General features: G+C 30.2%; 2 protein-coding genes across 3 annotated transcripts; both read right to left on the bottom strand.

The window, feature by feature from the left end:
* Positions 1-1,752: 1,752 nt before the first annotated feature.
* Positions 1,753-4,556, bottom strand: LOC125826003 (uncharacterized). The gene is made up of 6 exons (XM_049505296.1): positions 4,455-4,556; positions 3,734-3,834; positions 2,548-2,625; positions 2,319-2,458; positions 1,962-2,011; positions 1,753-1,881 (listed from the first exon to the last, which is right to left on the bottom strand). The coding sequence occupies exons 2-6, from the start codon at positions 3,806-3,808 to the stop codon at positions 1,877-1,879; spliced, it is 348 nt and encodes a 115-aa protein (XP_049361253.1). The 5' UTR covers positions 3,809-3,834; positions 4,455-4,556; the 3' UTR covers positions 1,753-1,876.
* Positions 4,557-10,477: 5,921 nt separating this feature from the next.
* Positions 10,478-14,587, bottom strand: LOC125826008 (serine/threonine/tyrosine-protein kinase HT1-like). 2 transcript variants are annotated; one of them, XM_049505301.1, is made up of 5 exons: positions 14,567-14,587; positions 13,236-13,293; positions 12,113-13,094; positions 11,392-11,847; positions 10,478-11,006 (listed from the first exon to the last, which is right to left on the bottom strand). In XM_049505301.1, the coding sequence occupies exons 3-5, from the start codon at positions 12,842-12,844 to the stop codon at positions 10,740-10,742; spliced, it is 1,455 nt and encodes a 484-aa protein (XP_049361258.1). In that variant the 5' UTR covers positions 12,845-13,094; positions 13,236-13,293; positions 14,567-14,587; the 3' UTR covers positions 10,478-10,739. The 2 variants fall into 2 exon arrangements, with proteins under 2 accessions (XP_049361258.1, XP_049361257.1); XM_049505300.1 differs by lacking the exon at positions 14,567-14,587 and adding an exon at positions 14,300-14,518.
* Between the last annotated feature and the right edge of the window lie 2,449 nt (positions 14,588-17,036).

Raw genomic sequence — 17,036 nt, 5'->3', positions numbered from 1 at the left:
ATAGGTTCAACCTTTAAGGTTCGTCATATTGAACCCATTGTATTTTTAGAATTATGGATCCAGAAATTCTAGTCAATCATGAGGTTCTAGTAGACTTTTAGGCATAACTTCATATTGTGCGTCGAAAGTACTGGGAGCGGACCCAACGCCGGAACACTACATCCGCCTCTTATGGAAAGTCACACTTGCTATTAACACCAAGTCTTCAACAACCATGCTCAACAACCACCCAATCATTAGAAAATAGAATGAGATTTGAGACTTAATTGGTTATGCATTTATGACGACTTGTGGAATTGAAAAATGGAAAAAGGTTTCTATCTCATTATATATTTATATCTTTAATTTTATGCTCTATCTTATTACGATTATTAGGGAAAGAAAAAGGAAGCCACGGAAGTTTATAACAGCTTGTACCAAATCAAACCCCTCTAGTAATAACTTGATAAAATTGTAATGACCTAGGTAGAAGAGTTTGAGACTACTTGCAAAGACAGAGTAGTTTAAAATATGTTCACTTTATAGGCAGCAACTTGAAGAATATAGAAGTCGATCAAGGTAAAGAGAAAAGATCAATCTCAAAAAAAAAAAAAAAAAAAAGACTTTGACATGTTATGATGGCAAGATTTGGTATGTGTGTTATTAAAAGTCATTGTTTTCACCGCTAAAAGTGATAAAGCAATCCAACAGAAGAGTTATTGCTTTATAAGCGAAACCATGCGCTTCAAATGATGAAGCACAAAGTTATCCTAACCATTAGAGGACACTTTTTGCCTCAACTAGGAAGAGTCGGATTTGTACCAACTTAATTATAGCATTAAATTCATACATGATTAATATTTTTTAATTTTCCATGATTTACTTCATTATGTACTTTAGTGTTCTATCTTATAACAATTATTAGGGAAAGAGAAAGGAAGTCACAAATGAAATATTTATATTTAGTTTATAACATTCTCCTACACTCCTTATACCAGGTCGGACCCCTCTAGTAACATCTTCCTGAAATTGGAAGGACCTAGATAAAAGGGTTTTAGACTACTTGCAAAGACAAGAGTAGTTTAAATATGTTTTCTTTATAGCAAGTTACTTGCAGAAGGGATCAAAGTAAGGAAAACAACTTTCATACATGTTATGATGGCACGATAAGTTGCGTTTCATAGTGTTATTAAGGGACATTGTTTTGTCGCTTAAAGCAATAAAGCAAGCCAAGCAAGGAGTTATCACTTCAAGCAAAGCGAGGAAGCTTCAGAGAAGTGTGTGCTTCAAATGACGACACACAAAAATAATCCTAATGATAAGTTGGACTAATATTAGCTTTATTATGGCATTAAATTCAGACATGTTTGGTATTTTTTTATTTCCATAACTTGTGCGCTTTACTTCAAAGAAGCATGCGCTTTAGTTCTCGCTTTTTGCTTCAAGCCCATAATTCTTATTGCTTTTTATGGGCTTTACTTCAAATAAAGGTGCACTTCAATTCTCGCTTTTTGCTTCAAGCTCATAGATCTTGTCATGTTTTTCGTCTTTGAAAATATTGGAGCATCATGGTCTAAGCTTGCTTAACAATGTGATCATTACATCAGCAATTATGAAAGTGATCCAATCAAGCTGTGTTTTCATATGGAAGGCTTCGTGCTCAAAGCGCATGGAGCTAGAAAACTACCAAAGTTCTCCTCTTTAAGTGGAGTTCATCATTTTCTCTTTGCGAGAAAGAATTTTTGGTTTTCTCCAATGAGGAAAGGTGATGAGGTCAATTTCCAATACTTAACAACACAAATCTTAAGGAATTCAAAAGTAATTGAACTAACATTTAACATTTGTTTCCCCCTTTATCAACTTAGTGATCCTCTTCCTCTTTTACTTCCCTTCTCCCTCATCCTGGAAGGAATAGAACCTTGTAAGTTATGTCATAACTTCAAAAAAAAAAAAAAGTTATTGTCTTGGAAATGCAAACTTACTTTGGCCTCTCACTGTTGAGGCATTATTTGGAATCTGCTCCATCAGGTGGCTGAATGACACATGAACATCCAAAAAAGTTAGAAATCTTCTGATTCACGACCTTCAACAACCAAATTGATGCTTTCGCTATGCAATATCTAAGCAATAACTAATTATCCAGAAAGATAACACAGAGAATTAGATAAATTCAATTTTACAGTCATAATTGCATTGCACAAAACCCAATGGAAACGTGATTTTGTTCAAGAACAAAGCAGCATTGATATAACATGAAGTTAAGTGAACAAGGGAAACACTATAAAATACATCAAGCGCAGAAATATTGGTCCGCATTAGCAATAAATATAACATGTTACCTAGAATCAGTTACAATTGGCACCCTCTGACTTTGACTCGGACTCGGACAATCCATCTCAGGAAACCTTAAATCAAGTAGTGCTTCATCCTCAGGTGTCCTCAGGTGGAAGGCCGGCACCAGAGAAGATATATTATGCGCCTATAGTTAGAAAAAAAGAGTGACATCACTAATGAGATATTGTAATCTATAAAATTAAGTTGAAACGACTGCATGGTAGGAGAGCTAACTGGTCTAGCAGAATGAGGACAAGATGTTGGCGCAGCAAATGGGATATGATACTCCACGTTGTCAATAGTCTGTGCAGCCTGAGAATTAAAAAAGAATCATGCATTTAGATTATAATAGTCCCAAAAAAAAGATAAATTTAATCTCATATTGAAATGACTGATATTTTCACAAGAACCTCATGCGTGCTAGAGTAAGGTTATCAAATACGGTGAGGAGGATAGAAGGATGGCAAAGGAAGTAATTACTCCATATGGGGTTAGTGAGTGAAGATCAATTAGAGTACTCTGGCCTTTTATGAAGAACCACACCAATATTAAAGTAGGAAATGGTTGCAAGATCTCCTTTTGGGAGGATAAGTGGTTGAGATCACATAGTTTAAAGGGTTTGTTCCCTGAATTAGCTGGTATTGCAGTACAACAGAATGTGAGTGTGGCTGACATATGGACACAACAAGGATGGGACACTCAATTCAGGAAGAACTTCGATGACTGGGATTCTGTCATTGAGTTCTTCAGAATGTTGGAGGAGTTTACAGCTACAAGTGAAGAAGCAGACTTTGGCGGAAATTAGATAGCAATGGCATATTTAAGGTGAACTCTGCTTACAAGTTATTGAACCAAGGAAACCAACAGACACAATATTGGCCATGGAAGCATATATGGAAGACCAAAATCTCCTTCAAGGTTGTCTGTTTTACTTGGCTATTGGCAAGAGAGGCTGTTTTGACACAAGAGAACCTCGAGAAGAGGAAATTCTCTTTATGTTCCAGATGTTACCTTTGTGGTGAAGAGGTTGAGACAGTTGGTCATCTATTTCTGTAATGCAGGATAACTACACAGCTGTGGAGGATTTTTGTTAGCCTTAGGAGCATTAATTGTGTCATGCCTAACAAATAACTCACTTGTTTTATAGTTGGGAGGAAGCAGGAGTAGGAACTGCAACAGAGACAGATGGAGAATTGTCTCAGCTTGCATTTGGTGGACAATATGGAAGAAAAGGAATTCAAGATGTTTTGTGAGCAAAAACCGTGATCTACAGATGATGAAACTAAATTGCATTAGACTTTTTTGAAGATTTTGCTGTAAATATGGTTTCAGTGCAACTCATGTACTGACTTGTTAATATACAAAATGTTACCTTCTCAAAAAAAACGACAAATTTAATTTAGAAAAGTTAACGGAATACCTCAGAATATGGCTCTTGGGCACGCTTGGCCTGATTAGAGCTGAACTTTTCATAGAACACATCCCACCATTCCATTAGCAATCCCTCCGGGGACTCAATAGCTAAAACAAATCACATAATTAAATAATACTACATTAGCACATCACCACAAATAAAATGATCAATCAATAAATTGTCACATCCCTCCAATCTATTTTATGAGGGCAGACTTCTCTTTATAAACCGTTTTTAAAAAGAATTAACAAAATTCTATATCTATATCCAGTCAATCAAACAACATATAAGAATTTTGAGTGCTGAAAAACACACTTAAACTACAGCTTTTGCACGAGCTTCATTTCCTAACTATCATTATTCCTTTTTTCTATCTAAATTATCATCATTTATAAATTAAAACACGTATCAACTATTCCCATTCCCTATCTAAACCATGATAATAGTTCAGGTAGAAAAAGAAAATAATGCATAGTTTGGGTATAAAACCCCAAAAAGGTGATAGACAAATTCTTTTATCCCAAGCACGAAGCATCCTGCATTCACGCGAGCCAAGGAGATATGACCTAGACAATCTACCCTAACTCAAACATCAGTAAGCACCGATAGCTAATTTCACGGCTACCCGTGAGTTATAAATCACACGAAAACAACTTTTAACAATAATAATCGTGATTAAAGCAAATAATCAGTTCAAATTAACCATAAATTTAACAAAAAAACTTACCAACAGTATCGGGATTCACAACATTAGCTTCGATGGCGAATAACTCAGCAGTCAGATGCAACCCTTTTTTAACCAAGTAGTTGTAGAGGTATTTGTCCAGCCTGAAATTTTTTCAAAATTGAGTCATAAACTGTTTAATTACAAATTTGGTCTTAATTTACTGACACAATTTGAAATATGTGATTTAAATTTTTAAATTTTGACATGACTATGAGAAGACATTAGAATTTGCCCCTCTACTATTTAAATTGGTTAAATGTATCCTTAATTAGACTTTTGTGTTTATTCAAGGTTTTAGAATTAATGAATTGTGTTTTATTATCAACATGGATTGAGGTGCACTGGTGGAAATGTTTCACCCTTAACCAGAGGTCTCGGGTTCAAGACCTGCAAAACGTGATCCGTATATAGTTGGAGCTCCAATTTGGGCATCGGATACTGGATGGAAACCAAAAAAAAGAATTGTGTTTTATTTACTCCAAATATTAATTGGGGTCTTGTGTGAATAAATGGACTTTTAAGTGTTAAAATTATTTGAAAAAAAAGAGTTACTTATATTTACTTATTTAAATTTTTGACTAAAATTTAGTATTTAATATAATTTCACAAGTAGATAGTTTTTTTTCTATCTTATAAAGGTGGAGGAATTAGTTTTAATAATAGATCATTGTCTCAAATAAAGTAAACTAATTTTAATAATACCTTAAATTGAATTAAATTTAAATTTTAATAAGAGGCAAAGTTTTGAGGATTATATAAGGGAAAATGATTTTTTTTTCACTTTATTAATATCGAAATTCATCTAATTTGTCTAGATTTGAATTAGGTTTGTAAGCCAAATTAACTTATAAAAATTATATCTAAAATTTAAAAAAAAAAAAACACATTAATTTGATTAGTCGTGATAAATAAAAAGAAAAAGTATTTAATAGCTTGATTTCGTAATAAACAAAATAAACTAACAAATAAAGAGGCGAATAATAATTATGAGTTCGACCACTTGATTTATGACCTATTATTTGAGCCTAGGCAAAAATTGAGAAATTGAAATTCCTTGATCACTAACAACAAAATAAAATAAAATAAAATAATCTTTTAAACCTTTTAAGTGTAAAAAGCTTGTAAAAAGAACATCAAATTTTTAAAAATAAAAACGTAAGTGACCTAAAAAATCTATTCATCTGCCAAAATTGAACATGTTTTGATCCAATCCAGAAAAGCTTGTAAAAAGAACATCAAATTTTTAAAAATAAAAACGTAAGTGACCTAAAAAATCAATACATCTACCAAAATTGCACATGTTTTGATCCAATCCAGTTATTAATCTGATCTGATTTAATCTGTTCAAATGTACCCAAAAAAATTCTTAAAACTCCTAGTGAAAATCATTTTATTTTGTTCTACGTTTATTCTATATCACTTGTTTCAATCAAAACTTACTTTTTTTCTCCTATTTTTACAACATTGAAAAGTTATCAAAACACCATTGAAAGATTCTCTAATAACTATTTTTCAAGATAAAACATTTTTTTACATAAATTTCTTTGATTAGAAAAATCACTCAAACCTAAAATAATGACAATGCAAAAAGAGAAAACAACATTAAAAAAATAATTAGAAAACAACTTTTACTTAGAAACTCACATTATTTGGGGATTCCATGACTCCATGATCCTTAAAGACTAAAAGTTTTTTTTTAAAAGAGAATAGAGAAGAAAAAGAGAGGAAAATGAAATAACAATGAAGAAAGAGGAAAACTAAAAAGTGAAAATAATTTGTAAAGAAGTTAATAGCATGTAAAACTCAAATGGGTGTGAAAACACACAAACAAAAAATTAAGTTGACTTGAAAATAGTGATTAAAAAAAAAAGTCAAGATTACAACTAGAATTTCTTTAAAATTAAAGAACTTATTTATTAATCAACTAATTCAAATTACACCCTTTTTTTTTTCTCTTTAAGAATTTTCATTTTATACTTTTTTTCTACAATGTGGAAATAATTTATATTATTCTTATGCCTCTAATTCGTAAAGCCATTTGAGAATTTTAATCAATTATAGAATTTTACTTGTGAGATACTTCAATTTTATTTCTAGATTTTTTAAAAATTTCTTGACTTGAAATGGGGAGAAAAATAATTTTTTAAAAGGGGGATCCAAGCGAAATCGATAATTTGAAAATGCTAATACAGATAAAGTAAATTGTAAATATATAATTACATAAAATACTGAAAGACCAATAGCTTCTTTAAATTTACGAAAATTTAAAGATTAATAGAATATGATTGATAAAAAGGTGTATGTAAGCTATGTATCAATTAATTATGTCAATACGTTTACTTGTGGTTCATTGAGAGTCTTTTAATCTGGTTAGACTTATATGATCATTTAGGAAATATGAAGAATTTATAATGTAAGAGAAATTAATAATTTAAAATATTGTAAAGAGACTAAATTTTTTACCGGAATTAACAATACATATTTTTTGTTAAAACAACAAATATTCATCATTGATCATATTTAACGAGGAATTAGTGATAATCATACTATCTATATGTTACCTAACAAAAATTAGTGACAAAACGTGTTAAGTCTTTTTTTTCTCAACGTAAGTTTGCTTGAATTGATGCAAAATAGATTTATTTTTGCAGACAAAATTAAATAAAAGAACGGTCAATTAGTACAACTAAAGAGGAATATTGCAATGAATGAGTTCTTGTCTAATCATAAATTTAGTTGACAAAAGACAATATATTTTTGCACCAAAAAAAAGAAGAAGCAATTTTCATTAAATGACCTCACTTAAACCAAAAAAATATATAAAATCAATTCTACTGATATTACCAAATTAATTTGTACAAATCCTTAACATCTATATATCTATATAAAGGAGGACCATAGACAAGGTGACGTGATACCTCTCTATGGCCTCCTGCCTCCATTTGCATTTAGTTTTTTTCTTTTTTTTTGGCTTTTTTTTTTTAAAAAAATAATTATTATATTATAAAAATAAATTACTTAAATTTATTACAAATAAATATTTTATTAATGGAGGAACATTTATAACAAAAACTCTTCATATTCTTTTTTTATTATTGTCTCACTTATAATAAAAGGAGAAACATAATTTATCTTATGACTTGCCCCTCTTTAATTTTTACTTTTAATAATATTCATAACTCTCATAATTTTTATGTCCATAACCTTCAAACTTAAATTTGTAAGCTTATGATGTCTTATGGTATTATTTTATTTTGCCTATAAATTCATTTTAGTTTCATGAAGATTCACATTCACAATTATCCTTTCTCTTTTCATCATATTGGTTTGATTTGTAACAAAAAAGAAGTACATGAAGATAAGAAATATTTCATTGAAAAATTTATTTTTTATTTCCTTTATTTTTGTCTATATAAATTCGTAGTTGGTTTGTGAATGAAACTAACATGTAACAAAAAAAAGTACATGAAGATAATAAATATATCAGTCATATTTATTTCAAGAAGATTCACATACAAAGTTATAATTTCTCTTTATCATCATAGTTGTTTGTGAATTAACTAACATGTAATAAAAAAAAGTATATGAAGGTAAAATATATTTCATTCTCAAGTCTTTCTTTTTATTTTTATGTACTTAGACATGCTTTCTTAATATTTTTTATGTTTGTATTATCATTCATCAAGCAAGTATGATTTAAAAAAATCTATGTAATTCTTAACAATGTGTTGTTTGTTTGCATTGCTCTTTCTAATAGTTAGTTTTCTGGATATAATATAGTTTGGTTATAATATTTGTTAAATTTCAAGAAATAATTATTATTTAGTATCGTTGGCACTATTGAAAAGATAATATATAAAGATATTACATATAGTTTAAATTTCGTTCTTTCTTTTGACATAATTACTTTTAATTGGTATATGATATTTTTTTTATTCAGTTGGTTGCATATAATGAAGTGTTTGACATATGGATCAAAACATGATGACGGATCTACTTGCAAAGGAAGATGGTAGAAGGAAAAAAAATGAAGCATAATTAGAGATTATTTTTTCACTTTGAATTGTATTAGCAACTTAGTTACTTTTGCTAGAATTTTTTAAATTTTGAGTTGTATAAATAATTTAGCTAAATGTATTATATTGTCAATGCTAATCATTTGATCCTTTATTATTCTACTTTTTCTTTGTTATGTAGCAAAACTAATATAATTATCTCATTTTAACAACAAAAAAAATTATGATTATTAGGAGTTTCATTTTTATTATAATTATAAAAAAAGTAATTGAAAAATAAAATATTATTTTCATGATGCCATTTTTTGCGTATGTAACAATCTGTTTTTGTCACCGTTCTTTTTGCTTTGAAATGTATTTATAATTTTTATGTAGTCACCAATTATTATATTTTGTCTGTTCATTTTTTGTATTTTCACCCCTTATTTTTATTTATTTATTTTACAAATAAAATCAATGCATAATTAGTAATGCATTTAATGTCTAATAAAATTATACATTTGAATTATTTATAACTCATGTCTCTTCATCTTACTTGTAACTTTTAATATTAAATATTATTCATAACTTTTGTATGTTTCATTTTTCATAAATCTTATAAATATTTATTTAATGTTTAAAAAATTATAATAAGCAAATATAATAATGACATAATAAAAAAATCAATTTTGTTTTGACGAAATCAGAGTTTGAATAGAAAATTAGTACTCCTACAAAAGATAGAAAAAATTAAAACATATAAAATATTTTCAACATAATACAATATATTGTTATTTCAACATATTATCTCTTATTCTATTTACTTCACCACGGTAAATATTTTTCTATACTATATACATATACAAAAAAAAATAATATTTTATATGTTTAAAAAAAATGAAAAAACCTATGATATCGCAGATGAAGAGAAATATTAATATTATCTATATATTCGATACTAACCTAAATATTACATATTTCATACTATTATCTTATAAATATTTCATATAGCCGCGCGAAGCGCATATAATTTCAATAGTTTTTAAATAATACTGATAAATTGCACCATTTATTTTTTGCACTTATTTTATACTAGCATCACCAAGATATCTGTTAGATTGTAAATTATAAAATCCTCGGACACAACAAAAAGATCTCTTTTTTACTCATTGGTCCTTTTTTTAAACATTAAGATTTAATTTATTAAAAGGAAAAAAGGACAAATATACCCTCAAACTATCGTAAATGATATGCAGATACCCTATGTCATACTTTTGGGACATTGGTGCCTCTACTGTTCAAAAACTAGAGCATATGTGCTCTTCACTCTAACGGAAGACTAAATAGGGACACGTGGCACAATCTTATCCGTCGACCCAATATACAATAAATGTCGGATCGATAGATAAGATTATGACACGAGTATTTTCGTTAGTATAAAAGGGTCCATATGCTCTAGATTTTAGACAGCAGAGGCACCAATGTCCCAATAGTATGACGAAAGGTATATTTCAAAATCGTGTAATACATTTTGAGAATACAATAAAGTGGAAGACTAGAGAAAACTTTAGCTACAATGCTCAGTTAGGAGCAACATCTAAATTCTTAGCTCCAACGCTCAATAACAGCCATATCAGATTTGTTTATTGCAATCAATCAAAATACCAAACTAGTTGAGGTCGACTGTATGAATCCTCTGTATACATCTTAAAATCATTTAATTCACTACGATATTTACCAATCTAGCAATTCTGATAATCAGCTTCTCTATTAGACGAGTAATGAGGTACCTGTTTTTACTTTTCACTTATGAAGTTATACAGTAAACAAGATTCAGCAGGAGGGAGTGTTAACATTTGGCAATGTTAACAAATATTCATTGATATCACCCTACACTGATTCAGCATTGAGCCCATGTTTCAGGCCAAGTAAACAAGGCTAACACTATTTCGCTGATCACATCAGAATTCAAAAGCTAATTTTTCAAAGGAAAGAAAACATTGAAACAAGACATAAATACAATATTAATAATGGGTAAAGAGAGCTTTATTCCAGTCACGTTACTCCTAGCCATAGATAGGCAATTTGCAGTCACACTCAAAATCTGGTGATCATGTTCCATGTTATCTATCATGTAAAATTACAGAAGCATTTCACCTCGACACACACCTACAACCTAATCACGCATTAGTACAATGGTGAGGCAGAAAAAACATAGCAGAACGGAACATAAACCTCTTTAATTACAGCGGGACTTGGTAAAGCTATCAAAGCTAGATAATCGAGGAACTCATGAGAAAGCCTTAGACTTTGATGAAGCATTTTGATGTGCGGATCCAAGTTTTTGGATCCAATGAAGAAACCCTTTCTTGTGATGAAACATTGAATTTTGTACTAGATTCAGAGTCCCATCATGCGCAACTGAAGATTCAAACTGCTCCAGTACCTTCACGATCTGCCAAAACTCAGGCCTCTTTTCTGGTTGCAAAGACCAACACTGTTCGATCAAAGTTCTCATGGCAAGAGGGCAGTCCCCAGGAATAGGTGGTCTCATATTCTGAAAGGTTCCAGAGACATTCTTTCAGAATTACACATAATCCTCCTTAATAGCAGACTTATAGGGGGGGGGGGGGGGGGGGGGAGGGGGGAATCCTCTTTTTAAGATATGATGAAGCTATTGACAGAAACAATCCTTTGTGAGGGGGGGATGGGGTTTAGGGGCATGATTTTGTCTCTTGGCTAGTCATAGGGACAAAAAGGGTCATCCATGGCAAGGTCACAATTGTGTGCATCATCTTCCAGATGCATCAGCGGTCATAAATTATTTGGAAAAAGATAACATATAAACCAATGATACTTTTGTGCACCATGACAACTAAGCATAAAGTTCGTAATACTAACTTCAATACCTAGAATAGATGAAAAAGAAAAAAATTCAATACCTTGTTCACAACAGCAAAAGCAGCCTGTACTGGTGTCATATCTTCATAAGGAACAGTTCCGGCCACCATTTCCCATAAAATGAGTCCAAAACTATACACATCCACCTTCCGTCCATATGATTTTCGTTTAATCATCTCAGGTGCCATCCATCGGTAAGTACCTGGATCATCAGCCAAAAGATCACAATATGCTTCCTCACAAGCAATTCCAAAATCTGCAATTTTAAGGTGGAAGTTCTCATCGATAAGTATATTTTCCGGTTTGAGATCCCTATGAATAATGCCTTGTGAGTGAATATATTGCATCCCATGAGCAATATCCAAGGCCAGTGCAATTAGTTTTTGCAAGGTTAGGGACTTGTCCTCAAGCTTGTGAAGGTGTGCTCTCAAAGAACCCTCAGATAGATACTCAGTGACAACACAAAAAACGGGTGTCTTTCTGCATGCTCCTACAAACTGCATTAAGAGGTCATTAAAAACTAGATCAGAGATGATTTTGAAAACAAAAATAAGTTGCCAAAGTTGTGTTTTACCAATTTAAAACATAAAAATGGCAGCTGCCAAGATATTAAAAGAAAAACAAAACAAACTGATGCCATGGAAGAACTTCCATTTAAAAATTCTTTGTCAAGACCATCAAATACAGTAAGGAATGTATATGCAGAATGCAATATGCTCAAATTGAATGCATCAAACAAGAAAATTGATCATTGTTAACTACCTTTACGACATTTTGATGGTGGAGTTGAGACAAGAGAGTAACTTCTCTAGTAAACTGATTCTCCAACCGAGTCGCTAAAGCTCCATTTTCGTCATCATCAGGTAGTTTTATCATTTTCACAGCAACAGGTTCATCCCTGTATATTCCATGGTAAAGCTGACTATGCGCACCATGAGCAAATCTAAGCCCAAGAAATAGCTTGGAAAGATCAACAGTATACTCATCAGCTGTTTCTACAGCCGTAACCCTGCGCCCATTGTGATCAAAGTACTTTGTCCATGCAGAATCTTTCCGGTTCCGGCTCTTTGATTTGTCATTGAACTTTGCTGCTGACTTTGAAATAGCAGAACCGGAACTAGCTATTTTCTTTTCATGAGAATCTTTGAGGAACAACTTACCCACAATGCCCTTCTCATGTCCCTTCCTTTGAGGATGTGGAGTCGAAAATCTCCTCTGATCAGATCGAGCTTCCTTAAAGGTATCGGGAAGTTTGGTTTTCGGAAGAGGGGATAAAGCCCTCTGCTTATTTGTACTCGGGTTTTGCTGAATTTGCTTAACAGTTGGATCAGGTCTTGAATTAAGAGAAGTTGTTCCAGGTCTAGTTTTGGCACCTGTAATACTTCTAGGCTGAAAACTGACAGGGTTACTGGACAATCTAGCTGCATCCAACCTATGACAAATGGTATGAGAAAATTTCGTTCTCCTAATCCAAGAATTAGCTTCCTCGTCCATTGTTTTTCCGAAATCAGGCTAAAAAACCTGGTAACTAGTACCAAATTTCTTCTCCTTTTCCTTCTTCAGTTCAGGAGGAGGTTCCAATTCGACAATCCCCTCAAATTGTCCTATCAGTTTCGCTATGTTTTCAAAAAACAATTTGTTCATACCCATCAATCAATAATCAACTCAGCCTTCAATCCTATGTGCAAACACACACCATAAATGATCAATGACAGCCACAATAGACACCCTTCAAGAATGCCTCCTTCAAGAACAAGTTGAACCAGAATTAAACGAAATCTTTTTCTTTTTCTTTCTTCTTCAAAAAGAGTAAGCAGATATAGGAAAAAACAAATAATTATCACCTTTTCACATTCATTCAAATCAGATAGGAAAAGACTATTACCTTAAACAGCAGAAGAAACCCTCTTCAGCTACAAAATCAAACAACCTTCCTTCAAGTCCTAGAAAATCCCAAAACAAAAAAAGAAGCAAAAAGTTAATAATACAAGAAACCTAAACAATATTAACAAACAACGAAGGGATGAAAACATGCTAATCTGAATATCAATATTAACAAACCCCCAACACAAATCACAATCATGAATCCAAACAAAAAAGAGAGACACACATTATCTTAAATCCAAAAAACAAACATACCCTTTCTGCAAAATCAGATTCTAAGTACCAAAAGGGTAAATCTTTCACAATAATAAAAAAATAAAAGGATTTTCTATAAAAGATTCCATTTTTGTTAAACTAAGAAAGCTAAACAATCTTAACAAACAACAAAAGGATGAAAAGCACACTAATTTAGCTATTAAAACAAAGAAACATCAATATTAACCAACCCCATTAAACCCCCAACACAAATCATAATCATAAACCCAAACAAAAAAGAGAGACACACATTATCTCAAATCAAAAAACTAAACACACACTTTTTGCAAAATCAAATTCAAGTACCAAAATGATAAAATTTTATCACAACATAAAAAAGGATTTTCTATAAAGATTCCACCTTTGATAAACAATAAAACAAACAACAAAGGGATAAAAGCACACTAATTTAGCTATCAAACCAAAAAAAAATAATCAATCTTTACAAACCCCATTAAACCCCAAATACAAAATCACAATCATAAATCCAAACAAAAAAGAGAGACAACCATTATCTTAAATTGAAAAAATAAACATACCCTTTTTACAGAATTAGATTCAAGTACCAAAACGAAAAGTCTTTCACATTAAAGAAAAGGATTTTCTACAAAGATTTCATTTTTATTAAACTAAGAAAGCTAAACAATCTTAACAAACAACAAAAGGATGAAAAGCACACTAACTTGGATATTAAAACAAAGAAATATCAATATTAACAAACCCCATGAAACCCCAAATACAAAATCATATTCATAAATCAAAAAAAAAAAAAAAGACACCCATTAGCTTAAATTGAAAAAATAAACATACCTTTTTTGCAAAATGAGACTCAAGAACCAAAAGAACAAATCTTTCACAATATGAAAAAAGAATTTGCTATAAAGAATCCATTTTTGATAAGAATTCCAATTCTCCTCTCTTTAATGTTATGTAATATTCTTTGAGTCATTGAGATAATTTAATGAGAGAGGAGAATAATTCAAATCAAAATCCATTTATGACTAAAATTCCATATTCTAATAGGTCTTTGTTTTCACACATATATAAAAAACAAACAAAAAAAGTACGTTTAAGTACGTTTGAAGTTTTCGATATGGACCCGGTTTTGTTGCATGACTGACGGAGGGGTGGGGTGGTTGGGGTAAGGTGGTAGGCATCGAGGTTGGGTGAATTTTATCTTATATCCAATGTTCGATACACATTATAGTTCGATTAAATTCAAATTCACGCAAATAATTTCTAATAAAAGCGACTCCATACTAGAGAGATTCAAATCTGAACCCTGATTATTGATGGTGAAATACTTACCACTCTGTCATAGTCCAAATTAGTTAAATGAAGTTAATAAGTTAGGAGTAAAAGGTAAACTAAAATAAAATTGCGTATTAGTTACCTTGAATTATGCCGTTTTGTCTTAATTTATGGATAGACTTTACGTTTAAATTTATCCAAAAAAAGAGAAGAAGATATTTTATGTATTTAGAAATAAATTTGAAAATTATTTATTTTACACTTATGAAATTATTTTATAGTCAGGTAATATTTATGATTTATTTAAAAATTCTCATTTTCTACTTATGAAATTATTTATAATCATATTAATATTTATGACTTTTTAAACCACTAATTTTAGAAGTTTAATTCTTCTTTTATTAATTATGTGTGTATAATCAAACAATACTACATAAAATGGAAAAAAGGCAAGGGCAGAGTTTGAGGAGTTTATCCAAACTCTATTATCGAAAAATTATGTTGTAGATATAAAGTTAAAATATTTTTTTATAGATATAGTGATGTTGAATTTCATTAATCTATATGTTTCGTTTTATATATTTTGAATTTTTAATTAAAAATTCTGAATTTGCCATTAGATACCAGGAATAATCATCACGTAGGCATCTGGTCACTGGTTAAAAAGAATTGTTCATATATTGATTAATAATTAAGATTTGTATAATTTTAACCAACAGTGACTATGGTATATCTATTTTATTTTTAAAAAAAGATAACGTCAAAAATACGGCATTATTCCCTTACTGGATTTTTGTTGAAAAGATTATTCAAAAAGTTGAAACGAAATTTTAAATATTTAATTGATCAACAAAATTTTCCAAGAATCCTGTGAATAAGTTGAAATAAAGACAAAAAAGTGGAAAAAAGGAAAAATAAAATTAGGTAGGAAGCATATAGCTGTCACAATCTGAGAATTATTAAATTACGTATGATTTTAAGGAAGATTGAGATATTTTTTAATATTATTTTTAACTTTGTTTTTATGTAGAAATATGATTAAAGGTACGATTAACTAGTACGGATAAGGAATATTAATATATCGTCGATGGATATGGTACACTGAACGATGTTAACTTTTTTTAATCGAAGGTCTTGATTTTGAGTTCATGATATGAAAAAAGATATTGATATGGAGTTAATTCAAATTAATCAGGCTCTAATACACATAGATATCAGACATCGAATATAAAAAGAGAAAATAATTATATAATTATTATTTACTTTGTATTTTTTCTTTATGAATTATCTCACTATTTTTTTAGCAATTTTCCTGATGTGTTGATTTTAGTCTAAATGTAAAGCGTACAAGATGGATAGATGAGATCAATCGCCGTTTTGATGAAAAAAAATTAGTGTTTAAAATAAAATAAAAATTAGGAGTGGTTCCTCTTATAATGGATCTTATGTGATTTAGATTCAAACTTAACGAGCAAATAATACATTATACATTAAATTAAATAAAATTGCACAAAAAAAGAAATCAAAATAGCAATTAAAGTAATTTATATATACATATTTATAAGTTGAACCATAATATTAGAATGTGAAAACTTTATGAGTTCAAATGATATTCTACCACATATCTACATCTCATTTAATTGATTAATGTTGAATTATTTGTACTTATTTGGCGCATCTTTTAATTCATATACAAAATTTAAATTAAATTTATTAGGTTCAATAAATCTAGAACTTATTCATCGTATACATTCTTAATTTATGAGTTTAAATTTTATTGACATAGATTTGTTCTCGACTTATCCAAATGAATTTTCCCTCTTTGTTAAATATAAAGAGAAAATACATAATTACCCCATTAAATTTATATCTATTTTTCAAGTAGACACTTAAAGTTTGAGAGAGTCTTATTAACCCACAAAACCATTTTCAATTAATATAAATATACCATTTTGACAACAATGTTAATCTCAAACCCTGCGCGTGTGTTCACTCTCAAATGAAATAATATTATTTTATTTTATTGCTTTCCATTAATAAAGAATCGGGTAATACCCGAACCATTCACACATTAACCCTCAAATCTAATCGGACCACCCATTTCACTCTCCTCTCTCTCCTTCTTTTCACTCAAACTACTGTGAAACGTCTTCTTTTACGAATTCCACCATGAACAAGAAACAATCAATTGCAAATTAATGAAAAGCAATGAATAAAATTGATGTTTGGATATCAATTGGTCATGGGTGTTGATTCGAAAAGCTTATTCAACACATTTTGTATCTATTTTTGGATT

This window comes from Solanum verrucosum, unplaced genomic scaffold (assembly GCF_900185275.1).
Source record: "Solanum verrucosum unplaced genomic scaffold, falcon-dt-bn FXZP01000161.1, whole genome shotgun sequence".
Classification (NCBI taxonomy): Eukaryota; Viridiplantae; Streptophyta; class Magnoliopsida; order Solanales; family Solanaceae; genus Solanum; species Solanum verrucosum.
This window is presented reverse-complemented; position numbering and strand designations above follow the sequence as displayed.